The 18,382-nt window shown below is 39.5% G+C and overlaps 1 protein-coding gene across 3 annotated transcripts in view; it reads left to right on the top strand.

The window, feature by feature from the left end:
• gramd4a (GRAM domain containing 4a) overlaps positions 1–18,382 on the top strand; it is a 75,266-nt gene that overhangs the window by 32,520 nt on the left and 24,364 nt on the right. For all 3 annotated transcript variants that reach the window (XM_077233901.1, XM_077233900.1, XM_077233902.1), the window contains exons 4-6: positions 14,764–14,884; positions 16,007–16,068; positions 17,683–17,818. In XM_077233901.1, coding sequence (XP_077090016.1) covers positions 14,764–14,884; positions 16,007–16,068; positions 17,683–17,818 — 319 coding nt within the window. The remainder of the gene's footprint in view (positions 1–14,763; positions 14,885–16,006; positions 16,069–17,682; positions 17,819–18,382) is intronic.

Here is an 18,382-nt window from a genome sequence, read left to right as displayed (position 1 = left end):
CATGTCGGAGTAACTGGTACTCGGAAGGTGCCGTGTTGCCATGCCCACCTCAGGACTCGGTCGCGAAGCCAAAGCTGAAGCGGTCTCATATGAAACAATCCGAGTGGCGTTGCCACGGCTGCAGATGGCATATGCCCCAGGAGCCTCTGAAAAAGTTTCAGTGGAACCGCACTCTTGCCCTCGAACTGTCTCAGGCAAGTCAGCAGTGACTGCGCGCTCTCGCTTGTAAGCTGCGCGGACATGGCGACCGAGTCGATTTCCATACCTAGAAAAGAGGTATTGCGTAATGCGCTTGGCAGTGAGCATCTTGAACGGCAGCCTGTGAAGGGAGCGGTTCAGCACGTGCAGGTCCAGGATTGGCCTTAACCCACCGGTTTTCTTCGGGACAATGAAGTACGGGCTGTAGAAGCCGGACCTCATTTCGGCTGGAGGGACAGTCTCGATCGCACCCTTCGCCAGCAGGGTGGCAACCTCCGCTCTCATGATAGGGGCATTGCCAGCGACCAAAGTGGAGCGGACTCCCCAGAAGAGGGGAGGAGACCGCGTGAACTGAATCACGTAGCCGAGCCTGATCGTTCGAGCGACCCAGCGGGACAGGTTGGGGAGCTCTAGCCAGGCTCCCAAGAACTTTACCAGCGGGGTCATGCGAACCACAGACTTCCCGTCGGTGGGGCAGCGAGGCGGAATGACTGTCATTGACCGCGTCCTGACAGAGGAGACCAGGGAAGGATGAACGTTCCACGGGGGTCTGCTCTGCCAGGGGGCTGGCGACAGAGGGGGATGAGAGCTGCACGGTCCGGGGACGGCGCGTGCTGTCATCCGACTCTGGAACAGAGGGGGACAAGGGGTGCACGGCTCGGAGGCGGCGCACCGTGTCGTCCGAGAACTCTGTGTGCTCAGGGATGAACATGTCACTTCTTTCTTTAACCACAATAGGGTGCTGCCCACCCGGGGGTGAGCAGCGGGGAGTGGAGAACAAAAGATTCCCCCGGGAGGGGGGGGAACCGCAGGAGGGCACCCTCGGCGGCGAACAGACTGAGTATTCTGCCCGGTCGGCTGGGTGGAGGCAGCAGCGTGCCGTCGGGGCAGAATGTACTTGATAGCCTCAGTCTGTTTCTGCGCAGTCGAGAACTGTTGGGCAAAATCCTCGACTGCATCGCCGAAAAGGCCGGCCTGTGATATGGGGGTGTCGAGCAGGCGGGACCGCTCGGCATCCCGCATATCAGCGAGGTTCAGCCAAAGATGTCTCTCCTGGACCACAGCTGTGGACATCACCAAACCCAGGGAGCGTGCGGTCACCTTCGTCGCTCGGAGAGCAAGGTCGGTGGCGGCGCGCAGCTCATTGAAGAGCCCTGGGTCTGTCCTACCCTCGTGCATGTCCTTGAGCATCTGGGCCTGGTAGGCCTGCAGAATGGCCATGGCATGCAAAGAGGTGCCTGCATGTACCGCCGCTCTGTAAGACTTCACCACTAGCGTAGACGAATATCTACAGGCCTTGGATGGGTGCTTAGGCTCATCACGAGAAGAAGCGCTCTGAGGACACAGTTGCATCGCAACAGAGCGTTCAACCAAGGGGAGCCCAGTGTACCCACGGGCAGCCGCCTCATCGAGGGGAGGAAAGGCGGATGAGATCAACGAGCGGTCACGGGAAGACATGGGGGTCTTCCAGGACTTTGAGATCTCATCATGCACGTCCGGGAAGAAAGGTATTGGGTTTGACGCGGACGGGGGTCCGCGGCCTTACCCAAGTACCAATCATCCAACCGCGAGCGCTCGGGACTGGGTGGAGGGGACCACTCTAAACCGATGTTCGCGGCGGCCCGGGAAAGCATGGCCGTCATCTCCGGATCGGACTCGAGCACAACCGTATGCACACCAGAAGGTGGCAGCTGTGACGAATCTTCACTTCCAGAAGAATCAGACCCGCCTTGTGATGCTGCAATAGACATAGTGTCCTCCTCTGGTGCGCCAAAGGAAATCCGCGGGGCATCAGAAGATGGTCCCGCGGAAATCCCCTGAACACTCGCGGGTTGCAACATTGGAGAGTGTGCGGCTGGGCACGGACGGATAGTCGGCGCTTTGTTCCAAACCGTCACCCTCAGATCACCCTGCCACCAGCCGAAGTAGAACCTCTCGTGGAGGCGCTAGATCGGGGTGTGGATGAGGGGACCGACACTCTTGCGAGATCAGTGAGTCTTGATCGTAATGTTGCGATGGTCATGTTCCCGCAGTGAGAACATGAGTCATCCACGAGCGCTGCTCTAGCGTGATCAATGCCCAAACACACTATGCAGCGCTCTTGCCCATCAAAGTCGGCCACCAGTCTACCGCAACCAGAAGTGCACGGGCGATGCATCTTTAAAAAGACGTGCCACGTGCAAGCTCTTTTATGAGAGAAAAGAAACTCTGAGAGTGTTGAAGCGCCCGGGGAGAAACACACTCACTGGCAAACCACTGCACAGATAAGCAGGAAGTGTGCGCTCGCCGGGAGATCGCCGTCACACCAACACCAGAGAATCTCGCTCTTCTGTAAAGCTGACAGTTCAGAGATGGCTTGTGGAACGAAGAATAAACTTGGCTCCGAAGCGAAAACATATCTGCATGTTGCCGGCGTCCTCCTTTTATACCCACGAGGTAGGGCCGAGATACGCTATGCAAATTCCGCAGACCCATGGCATTTCTTTGCCATTGGCTCGTTTTGTAATACTCGAAGTTGATAGGCTTTCTAAGCGAAACCCCATTCGTCGTCATCCGACGTAACTCGGAGTGACAACGAAAGGGAACACAGTAGACATTAAAGTTTCCTGAAAGAAATTTGAAAAGGCCATAAACCACTTATTATTGTGTAATTTAAGGCCCTTTATTTACAGTACAGTAGTATAAGATCAACCAAATACCAGTAAAGATTACTTTAAGCGGTTAGCCTTATGATCAGTAAATGACCAGAGTCATTTGTAGGTTTTAGAATATAAAGTTTAGAATATGATATCAACCACTCAGAACCCCCTAGTAACAACATAACAAATCACAAGCAACATTTCAGAACACCTTTCAAATTTCAACAACCACATAGCAACAACCTAGCAAGCTTGTTTTATATTGGCAAGCTATTGGTCTATAGACATGTAAAAATGCCATCCTCCAAAAGTGATAAAGAATCGTTGGTTGCTTGTCAGATTTGACCCCTCACTGTGGCCTTGACTCATAATTAGTATGACAGTGGTGCTTGCAGGAACTGTGACAGCCTGTAAAATATCAGCTGAAGAGCAGGACAGAATTAGGCCAGTGAGTGGGCCAACATTGATCCAGAGCACTTTTATAGAGGATAGATAGACAAAAGAGAATGAAACAGCAGAATAAGAAAACAAGGATGTTAAAAGACAATGAAAATGACTTTCATTATACCTCTAAAAACTCAGTAGCCCCCCCCCATAAATGCCAGAAGAAGCCTGGTGGCTCAAATGGCCTAAACCTGCTGGGGTTTTCTGCTATTTACGAAAACAACATCCCTATGTATGATACTCTCTTATGTACTACACCCACACCATCTCCTCCACTTTCTATTTCTTTCAGGCAGGTTACCATGCGACTGCGGCATTCACTTAGGAGTTTATTGTTGCACTGAAAGCCTGCCGCTGACGCAGAGAGAGAAAGCTTATGTTTTCTCTCAGAGGAACGAGAGGATCACTGCTGTGAAAGGCAGCTAACACAGTACAACAATACACCAACCATGTCTCAGCCCTGGGCTCTCAATACCAAGAACAGTGTCTCAGAGTCACCATGAATAATTAAAGATTGGTGATGACAGCAGAATAGTCTATTCAGGCATTTGTTTGCTAGAATATTGTAGCTTTGATATTAGAAATTTTACTTTATTCTAATGTTCTCTTCAACCATAATAATGGATATAGTAATATAGCAAAGTCTTCAATTGCTAGACCCCCCTAAGACCTAGAACAGTACCAAACTCCCAAAAGACCAGGACTAATTCAGCCACCCAAAGGCCCAAAATATTACCAGCCCCCTTAAGGCCCAGACCGTCTCTAAAATACCTAAGACTAAGACCGATTCCAGACAACCAAAGACTCAAAACAAAACAAAACTTCCTTAAGACCTAGACTAATAACAGATGCCCTACGACCCAAACAAATACCAGATCCCTTAAGAGTTAGACCAGTTAGAGACTACCAAAGAATCAAATCAATACCAGGCCCCAAAACAATACTAGACCACCACCTTAGGCCCTTACCAACACCAGTATACCACACATTCTGATACCCAGACCTAAATCAATAACAGACCTCCTAAGATTCAGACCAATAAGAGCCTACACTAATAACAGCCCCTCCCTCTAAGACTCAGATCCAAACACATAACAGACTGCCAACACCGTGTCTACTCCGGATGCGAGCGCAGCGTTGCTGCGACTCGACAAACGCCAATATAATCCATTTTACGTTGATTACACAGGATGCCTCGCGACGCGATGGGAAACGACAAATCCCGACAGAAACTGATGTAATCCCAAGCACTCCCGATACTTCTCATAGGAAGGACAAATGGATTTGCAACGTTCGCTTTGTCACGTCCAGTGTAGACAGCTTCTAGCCGTTGCGGTGAGATGCGATGCATCAACGGTACCCAGAGTAATACCACACACCCTAAGAGCCAGACCAAGACCTGACCGCTAGAAAAGGAAAAGACCTGAGATAGGCGAGTCAAGACCTGTTGATCGAAAACCATTTTAATCACTTGAAACAGAGAACATGCTGATTTTTGTTGCAGCATTTATTTCAAACACAGAGATATTTCGTACGGTGACTCAGTTGCTTTTCTGAGCTTTTATGAAATTATTGCAAATTCTCTTTATGGCTGAAGATGCCTGCTGACCTCTGGTTGAGGTAATTATCACCTTCTGTACAGCGAAAATAGACTGTGGTCTGAGATAAAACATGACTCAGATCTGGACCAAAAAGAGTGAAAAATGAGACTCAGACCACGACCAGTAATGTGTCCAACCAAGGCTATGTTTATGTGGTCTTTAAAGGTCCAAGAGCACAAGATTTGAGCCCTGCTTAATAAAATAATGGATTACAAACAAAGCAATGGTCATCCTATTCTATCTGAGCACTTTTGATAATACCAAGTAGAAAATGATGAATGACATGGTGACTGAAATGATGTTCTGACTTTGATGTGCAGGAAGTAAGCTTTTTCTTGTGTACCCAAAGACAGATGAGCTACATCTCAGGAAGTTTCTTAGAAACAGGATGTTGGTATGAAACAGCAGAAGCGTTGCCCTCTGTATTTGTCTTTAAAGGCATTATCTGCTTGCTCTTGCAAATACATATATGACAAGTCCCTTGACATTTGAATTCAAAACAAAGGATAATGGTCCCCATTGGCATTATATAAAACAATATCAAAGTTAAACTGATGCTAATGATGCAAGGAAAAGATATTTGCAAAAATGCTTAGAGGAACTTAAACCCTCGTTCCTAATGGTGTAATTCTGTTAGAGTTATGAATAGGTGTCATAAGTAGTGGCTGATTTATATAAAGATACACCAAACTCTTTGAGCATGCAAATCATGAATGGAAAAAAATTCAAATGGATCCTTTTTAAACTACAGTCTGGTCATTGACAACACTGAACCACATGAAGTCATGGAAGCATCTGTACCAAACCTGGTTGAGTTGGGTAACATCACTTTATTGTCTTTGTGTACATGACTCACTGTTGTGGAAAAGACCTTACAGAATGTGAACAGTACGGACCAATGGTTTTTTCTGATGAATAGAGCTTTTGTTTCACCTCAATCAGTAGGGAACAGTAGTTTTCCTTTAGGTAGATTTACCGGCAGGGTTTAGATCCAGTCCGCTAAGCTGCATGTTATGATTGTTGTTTTGAGGGTTGTAGTAAAGGACATACATAATCTATTGGATGCCAGCTTCTAGATTCTACATTTCCTGTCATTTGGACAAGTTCACAACAGGCAAAATTGACCACGTGTTTTTGGTGCACCAACAGGAATAGATGAATTTTAAGAATATTTATTTGTGTTCGACAAAAAATCCCTGGGGCCTTGATGACTGAAGGCAACTATGCTTGAACATTAGAACCACTGCGTGACTTTGATTGTTCATGAGTTCTTGATGCATCAGGCCAAGATGGAGGCCTATCTCTCAGATATGGATTTCTTCTGCAATGGAGTCACAGATGACCTCAAAGGCAACCATAGCCTAAGTAAGTGGTAAACACTATTTTAGTCAAGCTCTTGTCTTGATTCGATTCTTCTTGTTAAAAGTGTTGATTTAAGGTAATAGGTAACACAAAAATTTAAATTGTCTCATATTTGTCCCTTGTGCCTAAGGAGAAATTCTGGTCGCTCTTTTCTTTGCAATTACAATGCATGGGAATAGAAGCCTTTAAGATTAAACAAGGACTCAAAACCATAATATAAGCATCACAAATGTCGTCTGAAGCCAAATGTGAGAAAGAGACTGAAATGTAATACATTTTTCACTGGTAATTTTCCTTTCCAGTGAGCAGTTAACCAAGTCAGTGAGCTTATTTCAAGTACTGAATATGTCAGATATTGTGAATGAATCATTCAGACCAGTTTGACTTTTGACATTTACACTTAATGCTGCATTCCGTAACTTTTTTTAGTTTAAAAATTTACCAAAATAAATGTTTGAGAAAGTACAAAACCAGCCAGTATTCAAAACTATCTGCTTGCCTTAGCTCGATTCAAAATGATAAGCTTGTAATAATGTTTTTAATTCCAGTGGTACTGGTGGATTTCTGTGGGAAATTCGAGCATGTGTTTGCGTCATTACGTCACATCTATTCTGTACACATAAAGACTGTACACTAAGCGATCATTAGATTTAATCAGTGCGATTTACTGCAATGCTTTTTTCCCTTAGTTGGCCAGAACAAAAGTGAATGTTTCTTGTTCAGATGACATTTTCCGGTGAAAATTCTTATGTTGGTCATACTTCCAAAAAGTAGAATCTGTGATTCAGAATGACAATATCCACATCGGCGCGGTGACTGACAGCCACACATTCTCCTCAAAACATTGAATTCATCCGCGCTGTGCCGTGCCAAGGCACAACCCACGTAAAGTTGATAATTCCGTGAATAACAGCAATTGCAGATTTCGAACAGAGATGGCGACAAAGAGGAAAAACTACGGACTGCAGCTTTAAATTTCCATGTGTTTTTCACACAAAAATATAGAAGACTTGGAATTTTGTGCACAAGGATTATTTTATAGTACATGGAATTCAATAATTGAAAATCAATTGTAATTTAATAAAAAGTTACTTACTTTGGTCCTTTTGTATTCTACAGAAGAAATAAGTCAAAGAAGTTTGGAATGGTGAGAAAGTGATGGCCTTATTCTCATTTTTGGGTGTTCTATTTCTTTAGGGTCTTAGATCTGTATTACTAATTCTACATTCTTCAGTTACTTTTTAAATGTGTGGTATTTACAGTAATGTATATACTTGTCTAGTGGCATCCACACATAATGCACTGGCTGAGAGTTTGATGGAGTGTTGTGACAACAGTAAAACAGGTCATGCCCAAAGCTATAGTACCATGATGCAATGCAGAGTGGCAGTATTACCAGAACATCAAACCAGGCCACTGGTCAATGCTAATTACACAATCAGAGAACAAACTGACAAGAATGTTTGTTCTCTGCTAACAGGGAGCTGTTTGTTAGCTTTGTTAGCGGTGTTAGTATTTCTCCAGGGTATATGGTAATTCCTTTCTGCTGTGCTCTTAATAGGTTTACATGAATCGCAGCCAAGCTTAGTAAGAGCACTTGTAAGCTTCCTAAGATCAGCAAACCACAAGTGACTGGTTGTGACCTTTGCTTTAGGTTATGAGGTTGGTCAGCACATATTTCTTCAACTTTAGGCCACTGATGTTGTCTATAAAATATTTTAAATTGAACTGGTTAGTCAAGTCAAGTCTAGTCACCTTTATTTATATAGCGCTTTATACAATACAGATGGTTTCAAAGCAGCTTCACAGTAATAAACGTGAAAAAAAATGAGTGATGCAAATTTTATCAAATTTAGTCTCTGATGCAGTGTTAATTTGCTAAAATTTGCATCACTCATTGTTGTTTTGTTTTTTTTAAATCCATATGTCTGCTCTTCTCTTTCTCCCAGACGTTTACATTTTTTAACGTTTTATGAGACATGCATCAAGCACGTGACAACTCATGTCCCGCCGGGTAGATCAGCACATTATAATTCACATCTACCACACACGCAGGACATCAGTTCTGATCTCTTCTCAAATCGTACCTAAATTTTCGTTTAGTTTTTGTATTCGTTGACGAAAATCTCAATAGATTTTGTCATTCGAAACTTGTTATAAAGAATAGCTCATGGAGTTTCCATAAAAGTTATCCATAAAGAAATAAAATAAAATAAATTTAATTAAAGTGGCAAGCAGAACTGAGAGTGGGCGCAATCCTGTATCGCCTATGTCAGGATCCGGCACTGCAATATAAATGGGCTGGCCTGAGTTTTTGTATAATTGGTGTTCTCGAAGTGGAGCTCTCAAATAAATCTGTGGTGTGACTGTGTTGTTCTAGTAACAATCATAATGTTGCAGTGTCAAACCATTAGCAGAGGAAGCCAACAAGGTTTTATTTAGGGAATTACGGATGTGGATGGATACATCTCTCAGCCTTATACGGCTAGTCTGGTGTGTTTGTGTGTAACAGCTCTGAGAGCTCCTGAATCTTTTATATCGTCTGATAGGTGGAGATGAAATTAGCTTGTTTATATGTGTGCTAATTTATTACGGTGTTCTAACTTGGATATTAAGGTATGAGTCAGCAATATATTACATTCCTTTATTTTGGGTAAATATTGTTTGTTTTTTTGTAAATACATTATATGCAATTATATTTTAATTTTGGTACATTTTATTTGAATATGGATACATTTTCTAATCGATCGAAACTAGCCTTAGACCAGATATATATGATGCCATTTACTTGCTTTGCATCCAGACTGCTAAGGCCACTTGATGCCCAATTCTGATTTGTTGACTATTTCCGATTTCGGAAACACTTTAGTTTAGGGTCTAATTCTAATATCTTGTTGCTTATTAGCATGCATATTACTAGGACATTGGCTGTTTATTAGTACTTTAAAAAAACGTATTAATGCCTTATTCTGCATGACCATATTCTACATCCATTAATCCTACCTAATACCTACATTTAACAACTACTGACTATTAATAAGCAGTAATTAGGAGTTTATTGAGGCAAAAGTTGTAGTTAATAGTTAAAAGTGAAAATTGGACCCCAATCTAAAGTGTGACCCCGATTTTTTTATGTGCGTTTATACTACACACTTGGCGAAACAAACCAAGGTAGACGTACTGACCTGAAAAAGCTTAGGAACTTGAGGAACCTGAAAGTCTAGGTAATCAAAACTTTTAAAGTCATATAGGCATAATAAAAGGCAGAATAAAAAGTAATCCATGTGACTCCAGTGGTTTAATCCACATTTTATGAAGCGATGTGATTGCTTTGTGTGTGAAAACAAAACAAAAACGAAGTCTTTATTCACAAAATATCCTCACTTCCTCATAGCTCAATATGTGTGCCTGATCACATGAAAGCTGGCCTTTTGTAGCCTGAAACCTCAAATCTCTTAGGTTTTAAAAAGTGTCTTCATTTGTGTTTTTAAGATGAATTAAAATCTTTTGGATTTGGTACAATAGGGTGAGTAAATGCTGACTTTTTGTGTTAGTTAACCCTTTAAAGGAATAGTTCACCTAAGAATGGAAATGCTGTCATTAATTACTCACCCTCTTGTCGTTCCAAACCCGTAAGACTTTTGTTCACCTTCAGAACACAAATGAAGTGTTTAATAAAATCTGAGAGCTTTCTGTCCCTCCATTGACCGCTTTGACGCTTCAAAAAGTCAATGAAGTGTTTGTAAAACTAAGCCATATGAATTGAGCGGTTTAGTCCAAATTCTCTGAAAAGACTTGATCGCTTTTTATGATGAACAGATTTAATTTAGACTTTTTATGAAACCGCTCAATTCATACGGATAGGTTTTATGATCTCTTTATGAACTTTTTGAAGTGTCAAAGTGGTAGTTCTGTCTATGGAGGGACAGAAAACTCTCAGATTTCATAAGAAATATCCGAAGATGAACGGAAGTCGACAGGTTTGGAACGACATGAGAATGTAATGACAGAATTTTCTTTTATATCGTTACATTACCATGGTGCAGCCACAGCCCTTTTTAATATAAGGACTGAATTGAGCATAGATGATTTATATATTATATTTATATTCTTTCAAATTTCAACCTATACAGTACTTAGTATAAAAAATAGCACAACAAATGCAACGTATACTCATAACATACATCAGACATAATGACTCGTATCTCTATTTATCTGTCTAGCGTGTGTGGTCATTCTGAAATGGCTCTGTTGTGGAGGATGGAGGACTATCAGCACTACAGTAGATCACTCCACTTCTGTTATTGCTGCCTTATGGCGTCTCCTGTCTGTCTGCGGGGTGCTGTAAATCTACTGGCATTGAGAGCGAGATCGTGAAGCACATTGTGTAGGGCTATTATTACTAAGAGAGAAAGAGAGTGTCGGGAGAGGAAGGAGGAATGAAAAAGAGGCAGAGACAGAGTGCCATATATATATATATATATATATATATATATATATATATATATATATATATATATATATATATATATATATTCATGACCTTCCAGCATTCTTACTTTGATAGGTTTTATATTGCTTATCATTTCTTTTACAAGAATCTATAGCTAATCCATACCTATAATAATAATAAAAAAATACTAGAAGCCTTTCTATATTGTTAATACAGTCAAAGTTAAAGGCTGTTGTTGTAAGATAAGTATTATTTTATAAGACAACATTATTTTATGAAGCAAATTTTTCAGGTGGCATCCTTCTACTTGAAGATATTGTGCCTGACAAGAACAAAAGCAGATGGAATTGCTGTAATAGAAATAGAAATATAGGCTAAATGTTTAATGCAACACTGTAAAGATTTGTTAAAAAGGGTATAGGTGATTTTCAGAGAGGCTAGCAATAGCGAGCTAGCTTTGAAATCATAAGATCTCACCCTCTCTTCAGAGAGTCTCCAAAGCCACGACCCTCCTCCAAAACACATGAACACACACAGCAGAGAGCAAACAAAAGCATCACGAGAGACCGCGTTAAACTACCTCATGTCTCAAAAGCACATAATATTACAATAATACGGAACATAAACAACTTAAAGAGCATTTGCCTGTACCACCTGACTGCTGCAAATGATGGAACGCATAAATTCGACTCACGAACCAAGTACAACGTCAATCTCTTCCGAATTAGAGTAGTTCTGGCGTGAACGCAGCATAAGCTCTAGTTTTATTTCAGGAGGAACTGTAAAAGGTGCTGTGACTGACATCTGTCGAACTCTGCACAGCATAAAATGGGCTGAAATGCGCTGATGTCGGCATGAGCATGTATGCGGAGGTATGAAAATACATACGTTGACAGGCAGGTAGGACATCGTTCCGAGGGCAACGATTGGACGGACATTTTACACCTTCCACAGACGATTTATATACATATAAATATATTTAGACCACTTAACTTAGTGATTGGTGTTAGGATGTGAAGAGACTTTTAACCAGAATTAAAAAAAAAGAAAAATAAATCTGGAACAAACCACCTATCCTTTAATTTTAATTAATTCAAACTAATTAAATTCAAACTAAACCCTGACAGTTTTCAAGAAACAGGCAAAAACTGTAAGCTCAAATCTATTCTGTGAGCACCTAACTGCAACCTGCTAAGAAAATGTAAAAATGTACTCTATTTCACGATTCTTTCGTCTGCTCTCACTATTCCTTAAAGGGATAGTACACCCAAAAATTTAAATTCAGTCATCATTTACTCACCCTAACATTGTTCCAAATTCAATTCAATTCAATTAAATTCAGTTCAGATTTATTTGTATAGCGCTTTTCACAATATACATCATTTCAAAGCAGCTTTACAGAAAATACATGAGCCCATATTACAATTTAGAGTGATCTGTTATCAGAGGTAACTGTCTAAGTTATGTATTTCCGAAATATACATAGGCCTATACACAATCAAAGTTAGCGAAAAAGGTATTCATTTAAACAATCTAATAACTTAATGCAAAAACAATTAGCTCATTGAAATAATGAATACTTGTTTGTTAACAAATGATTATGACATTTAGAAAAATGTAGCATTGGTGCATGTTGATTCAGTTATTACATCATCTGAAGTCTTCGCGGGAGTTGGCGGAGTGTCTTTATAGGTGTCGGGCACCTGAAATCTTTTTCTTTTGCTGAACACAAAAGATGATATTTTGAAGAAAATGGATAACCAAACAGTTGATGTATCCCATTGACTTCCATAGTATAAAGAAAAAAATACTATGAAAGTCAATGCGGTTACGGACCATCAGCTGTTTGGTTACCGACATTCTTCATAATATCACAATTGGGATAGTTTTGGCCGTGACTAGGCAGGTTTTGAATAGTAATTAGGCTGGTTTTGTTACACGAAACTTGGAAACCCTGTACAATAGCCAGACACACACTGTATTAGTCATCATGCTTTTCTGAAGCTACTGAGTGTAAAATGTGTCTAGCATGGCTTTCTAACATATAATTTCAGCATTTCAGTCAACATATTCTGTAGTTCATATTAACAGACTGACCACAGACACATTCAGCCTTCGAGTAATAATAAAGGAGGCAGAAATATAGGATTTTCTGCCTGAAGAGACAGGCAGAAAATGTGTTTTTTCCCCTCATGAAGATCAATGAGAATTAGAGATGAACTGATTGCTGTAGTATCATAATCAGTCTGTTCTCTGTGTGGCCTGTCTCTAATGATGGAGACAGATCTAAAGATGTTGGATGCAGATGATGAGACAGACCACAGCTCAGTACATTGTGTGATTTGTCCATCAGCTATTGACAAATTAAAAACACTTTGAAGAACTCTTTATTTACTTAAAAAAAACTTTTTGCCATGAAAAAATTTATTTGTATTAATTAGATTTTCTCGCTATGGCTGTAATAGGAGGTTTTCAGAGTGTTTCAATGCTAGCGTTGCTAAGATGCTATGAATGGTTGTTGACGCAATGTTGTGCTGTTATTATGGTGTTATAAATGGTTGCCAGGACATTGTGGTTGCTAAGATGTTCTAAGTGGATGTAACAAAGTTGCAGTGCACTTACGAAGGGTTTCAGAGTAACTGTTTGCATCTTGCTATGCAGTTTGCTAAAGTGTTCTGAGTAGTTGATAGTTTTCTGTTTTTAGTTGAAAACAGTGCGAGAACTATGAGTAAAATTGCTTAGAAAATGAATACCAGAAGAAACATTACACACCAAGTTTATTACTAAGTTTGTTTAAACTTCTATTTCTACGCATGAGCAACAGCTACTTAGCTACCTTACCGTGCGTACCTTAGCTAACACCAATAACAAGGGATGCTAGGCCTATATTAGGATCACTGGGCCTTTTATTTTATTTAGAATCTATATTTAGGCAGTTCAGCCTTGTGAAAATCTAAATGCTGTGAATAGAAACATCGCTATAGATTAATTGACTGCCTGCTTAGTGATGTTCATCTCTTCTGAAACCATCTGTCACACAGAAGCACTTCCACTAATGGTCATCTCTCTGAACTCAGGGTTCAGGTACTAGAGTTTTACAGAGCGCTGATGGTCGCTCAGATCTTATTCTCTCCTTTATGGCTCTCTGTATGAGGGAAGCTCATATTAGCACTTAGATATTTATAATGCTTAGCTGGGAACAAAGACCATGTAGAGTACATAGCTGCAGGGTCACAGCGGTACATTAGCCCACTGAGAAGACTGGAGAGTTATTGAGGAAAACACTTTCAAATTGTTCCCGATGTGAAGCTGAAACATCTTCGATAATCCAAAAGGGGTTTATTTTCCAATAATGACTGAATGAGTGCAAATGAACCTGCTTATTACAAAGCTACTTTACTAAGTACCTTTGTATATAAATGTAAATTAATTATTTATTTGAACTCTATCGTCACATAAGAAAAAGAGAGGGTGAAGTGACACAGGGGACATCGAAGTATAGCATTGGTTTCCATGTCGAATGGGCATATATTGTAAGGGATTGTACAGCTAACAAGTATCGTAATGAAGATTTTTTAACTATAGCATTTAAAATTACTATTACTAACTTATTTTTTCTTACTGTATTAACTAAAAAAAAAGTCATAACTTTTTTGTATGAATGGAAAAGTATAGTATGGTATTATGAATAGATCCATCATCACTCCCCATACAGCAACATAGTGTTGGCCCAGATACGGCCCACATCTAGACTGTGTGGAATCCACATGTACCAGATGTTGGCCGGATCTGGGCCGACACTATGTTGCTGTCTGGGTCATTGGGCATTAGGTGGTGATATATTATTATCATATTCATGTGCCAAATAAATAAAAATCACTAAAAATAAAATAAATATCACTCAATTTTTCTACATGGTACATCTATGTACTGTATGTCAGAAAACATTCAAATATGTTTATAAAACTTCCTGTTAACACTTACATATCCAGGTCTGGATCATAATATTTGTCTTCATACAGAAAGCACATTGATTTGTATGTTCTTGTTTTTGTTTATTTTTCAGAGGAGGAATTGCGGAAGCTCCGAGAAGAGACCAATGTGGAGACCCTTAAGCAGGAGCTGGAGAGAGAACGCAGCAGAAGACTTGACCTGGAACAGAAGATGAGCGATGTGCTGAAGACCAGGTGAAAAAAAATCACACCAACACAAATGAGCTCGTTACATAAAATGAGTTGAGATAAAGTTTCAAACAAGCCTGAGAGCCTGAGACCACAGATGCTCTATGCAAGTACTAGGGATGCTTCTTATTTGGAATTAGTTCTATAGTTTGTGTAAACAGTGTTCAATGACACGGTCCTGTACTCTGTTTGGCTGCCACTGTAGGTTGAAGAGAGGTTTCTGACCATTGATCTGCAAATATGTGTGGATGAGATTTTGACAAATCAAACGTTTTATATCATTTTAGCTTATACTAAAGTCCTCAAAATTTTGGAAAAATGGCAAAACAATTAAAACTTAAATAATATATAAATATTAAATGTGTTTGCTTTTATAAATATTAAAACCGTAATAGATTTCTAACTTCTTATCTGTACAATTATCAAAATAATCAGATTATAGTTTTATATAAACATTGCATCCTTATTTTTTCTATTTTACTTTATTTTTACACTGTTTTTTTGTGAATGGTGGCTTGTCATTGACCGTCATCTTATAATAATTTATATATTATATTTTTTAAATTAGTATATATATAAATATATATATATATATATATATTCATATTTTGAATTTATTTTTATATTTTGAATTTTAATTTCAGGTTAAGTTTCATTTTGTTATGTGCTTTTATAATATATATTTTTTAATGTTTCTATTTAGCTTTAATTTGATTTTATTTCAGTCAGTTTTAGTAGCTCAGCTTACACTTATTTTAGTCTATTTCAGTTTTTAAGTACTCAAACATTTTTAAGTATTTCATCTAATATTTTTTGTTCTATTTTATTTCAGCCTCATTTCAATTGTCAAAAATGATTTTTAAGAGTTTACTTCTTTTTTTTTTAATAAGGACACTTATTGCAGACTCCTTGACTCAAGTTGGTTAAAAGTCATTGCAAAAATAGCTCAGAAAAGTATGGTTAGGTCTATGAAAACATAATTTGTTTGCAGATGCCACTTGCTCCTGCTTTCTGTCATATTCTGCCACTGTGAATATGTTTCATAGAAGTACATATTTATAGTCATTTTTTTTAATGTAAGTTTTTGTATGAATGGAAAGTTAAAGTATTTTTTGTTTTCTGGTGCAGGTGTGAAGATTCTCCACCTCAGCTTCCACGGAAACAGCAGCCACCTGCAGCTAATGGCACAGGTAACACAACCCACAATGTTATGACATTAAAGGCTGATTTATACTTCTGCGTCGGACCTACGCCGGAGCCTCTACGCTATAGACTACGCGTTGGTTTTCATTTATACTTCTGCAGAGGGAGCATGTGAAACCCGAGGGAGGGGTTCTAGCAGACCAATCACAGCGCTTGCGTCTGCGTAGAATTGACTTGTTGTTACATTTTTGGAGAGGTGCACGTCAGGGTACGCCGAAGGGTACGCACGCGCTACGGCGTGAGTTCGATGCAGAAGTATAAATTGGGCTTAAGCATACGTTTACACAAGAACGATGTACTTAAAATGTAAAAGTTTTTGTGTACTAACGACAATAATCCCAGTTAACATGCATCCACGAAAAACATCTAAAAATGCTGTATTATTCATGCCAGGCCAGTAGTAGATATTACTTTTTAAAGAAACTATGCACCTATGGACTGAACATGTAATGCGCATGCGCATGATGTCACTGTTATCACAAATTCATGTTTTTGTAGTTTACATGGAGACTATAAAATTTAACATTGTATTTTGAAACCCGTTTTCAAAAATTGTTACCCAAAACGCTGTTGTCATTTTTAGTTGAAAACGAGTTTAGTGTTGTGTAAACTCCCCCTAAAAGTCTCAAAATGATTCACTTTTGGATGAAAATATGTCTACACCTCACCATTTTTAGTTCAACTCTAAGGCCGTGTGTCCACCAAAGAGTTTTTTCACGCGGCTGAGGTATTTTTTCAATTGTTTTCAATGGTTTGTAATTTGCTTCTTTGTTCTTATTTTTAGTTAAAAAAATTAATAAAATGAAAGTTGTTAAATCTAATAAATCTTGTTTACGCTTTCTGCTGTTTTTTTTTGTCATGTATGACTATTGTACATCTGTTGTCATACATAATATGGTAAATATAGTATCCTAATTGTTAAAGACCCTTTGTAGCCAATCATTTTATCCCTTAAAACTCTTTGATCGCCAAAATGACCTCAAAAATCGCCTCCACTCACACACACCAGCTCAGAGATCCACTCGTTGACGATCACACGTTGACCTGATTGGTTGGAAGGTCATTTATGACGTCAGGAACACCAGTGATTTCAAACCGTGTTTTTGAGACTGTCTTTGGTTCACTGCAGTTTTAAAGAGAAAATACTCAGCGATGCTGTTGACTTGTGAATATACACATGGTTTGTCTTAAAGCATATTAAAAACACCACATAGACATATAAACGACATAAAAACATTAAAAACTAAATTTTGTAAATTACAGCCACAAAAACAGTAATTTCAATTAAATCTCTTTTTGAAAAGTCTTTTTGTCTCAGTCATTTGGGTTAAAGTGACAATAGTTGCTCTAATCTAGTATAACGTTTTTGGATTTTCCGCCTGATTTTGGTTAGTAATTCTGAAATCTCTGCTCCAGGAAGCTTTCAGCTGTTATTTTAGGCACTTTTCTAAATTTGTAGACCAACTAGGCCAGATCGACCGCTTTTGTTTGAGGCAGGAAATGAGAATGTAGAGCACAAGCTCCCTGACTCTCAGGATTCAGATTAATAGAGCTTTGGTTATGGCCTCTGAATGAAGTATATCTCTAAACTCTCACTGTAGACAAACAGCAGAAGGAGACGGTGTGTTCGCAGCTGCAGAGTTGGCTGTATGATCGGTTTGGGGTTTACATCGAGGATTTTCGCTTCCAGCCTGAGGAGAACACAGTTGAGTTTGAGGAGCCACTAAGTGCTAAAAGGTCAGTGAAGAACGATCACCTGTGGAACATTATACAACTCTGTACAGGTTTGGAAGAAGTGTTCATTCTTGTGACACTAAAATACTCTGCGCTGTTATCATTTCCCATAGTTCTTCTTTCTCTGTCCAGTTACATTTTATTGTAAACATCTGCCCCCCTGTGTTAAGGATGCTTTTAGTCAGAATAGGCCAAGTATAGTGACAAAGAGGAGACCCATCAACTGACATAAAATTAAGCTTTTACTTTCAGAACTGTCAAAATAAAAGTTTTCTAAAATATGTTATCCTCTGGTTCTATCAAATTATGTACTTATCAGTGGGTTAGTGTTAGGTTTTACCATGCCAAATTTAACCTTGGTCGTCTAATTTTTGGTGGTCCAGCTCTTTTTCAGAAATTATAATTACTTGTACTATAATTATAATTAGATCTTAACTAATTTTTAAGATCTTTTTACAAGATCTTAACTCAAGTCAAGTCTGCTTGTAAAGGTTTTAGAAGTTTTTTTATGAGGTTCACAATTCTTATCCAAGAATAAAAAGCCAAATACATGACAAGCCTGAGCTT

This window comes from Siphateles boraxobius, unplaced genomic scaffold (genome assembly GCF_051911475.1).
Source record: "Siphateles boraxobius isolate OS27281-9 unplaced genomic scaffold, OSU_SipBor_1 19, whole genome shotgun sequence".
NCBI classification, from domain to species: domain Eukaryota; kingdom Metazoa; phylum Chordata; class Actinopteri; order Cypriniformes; family Leuciscidae; genus Siphateles; species Siphateles boraxobius.
Note: the sequence above shows the minus strand (reverse complement) of the source record. Positions and strands in the feature narration are given on the sequence as shown.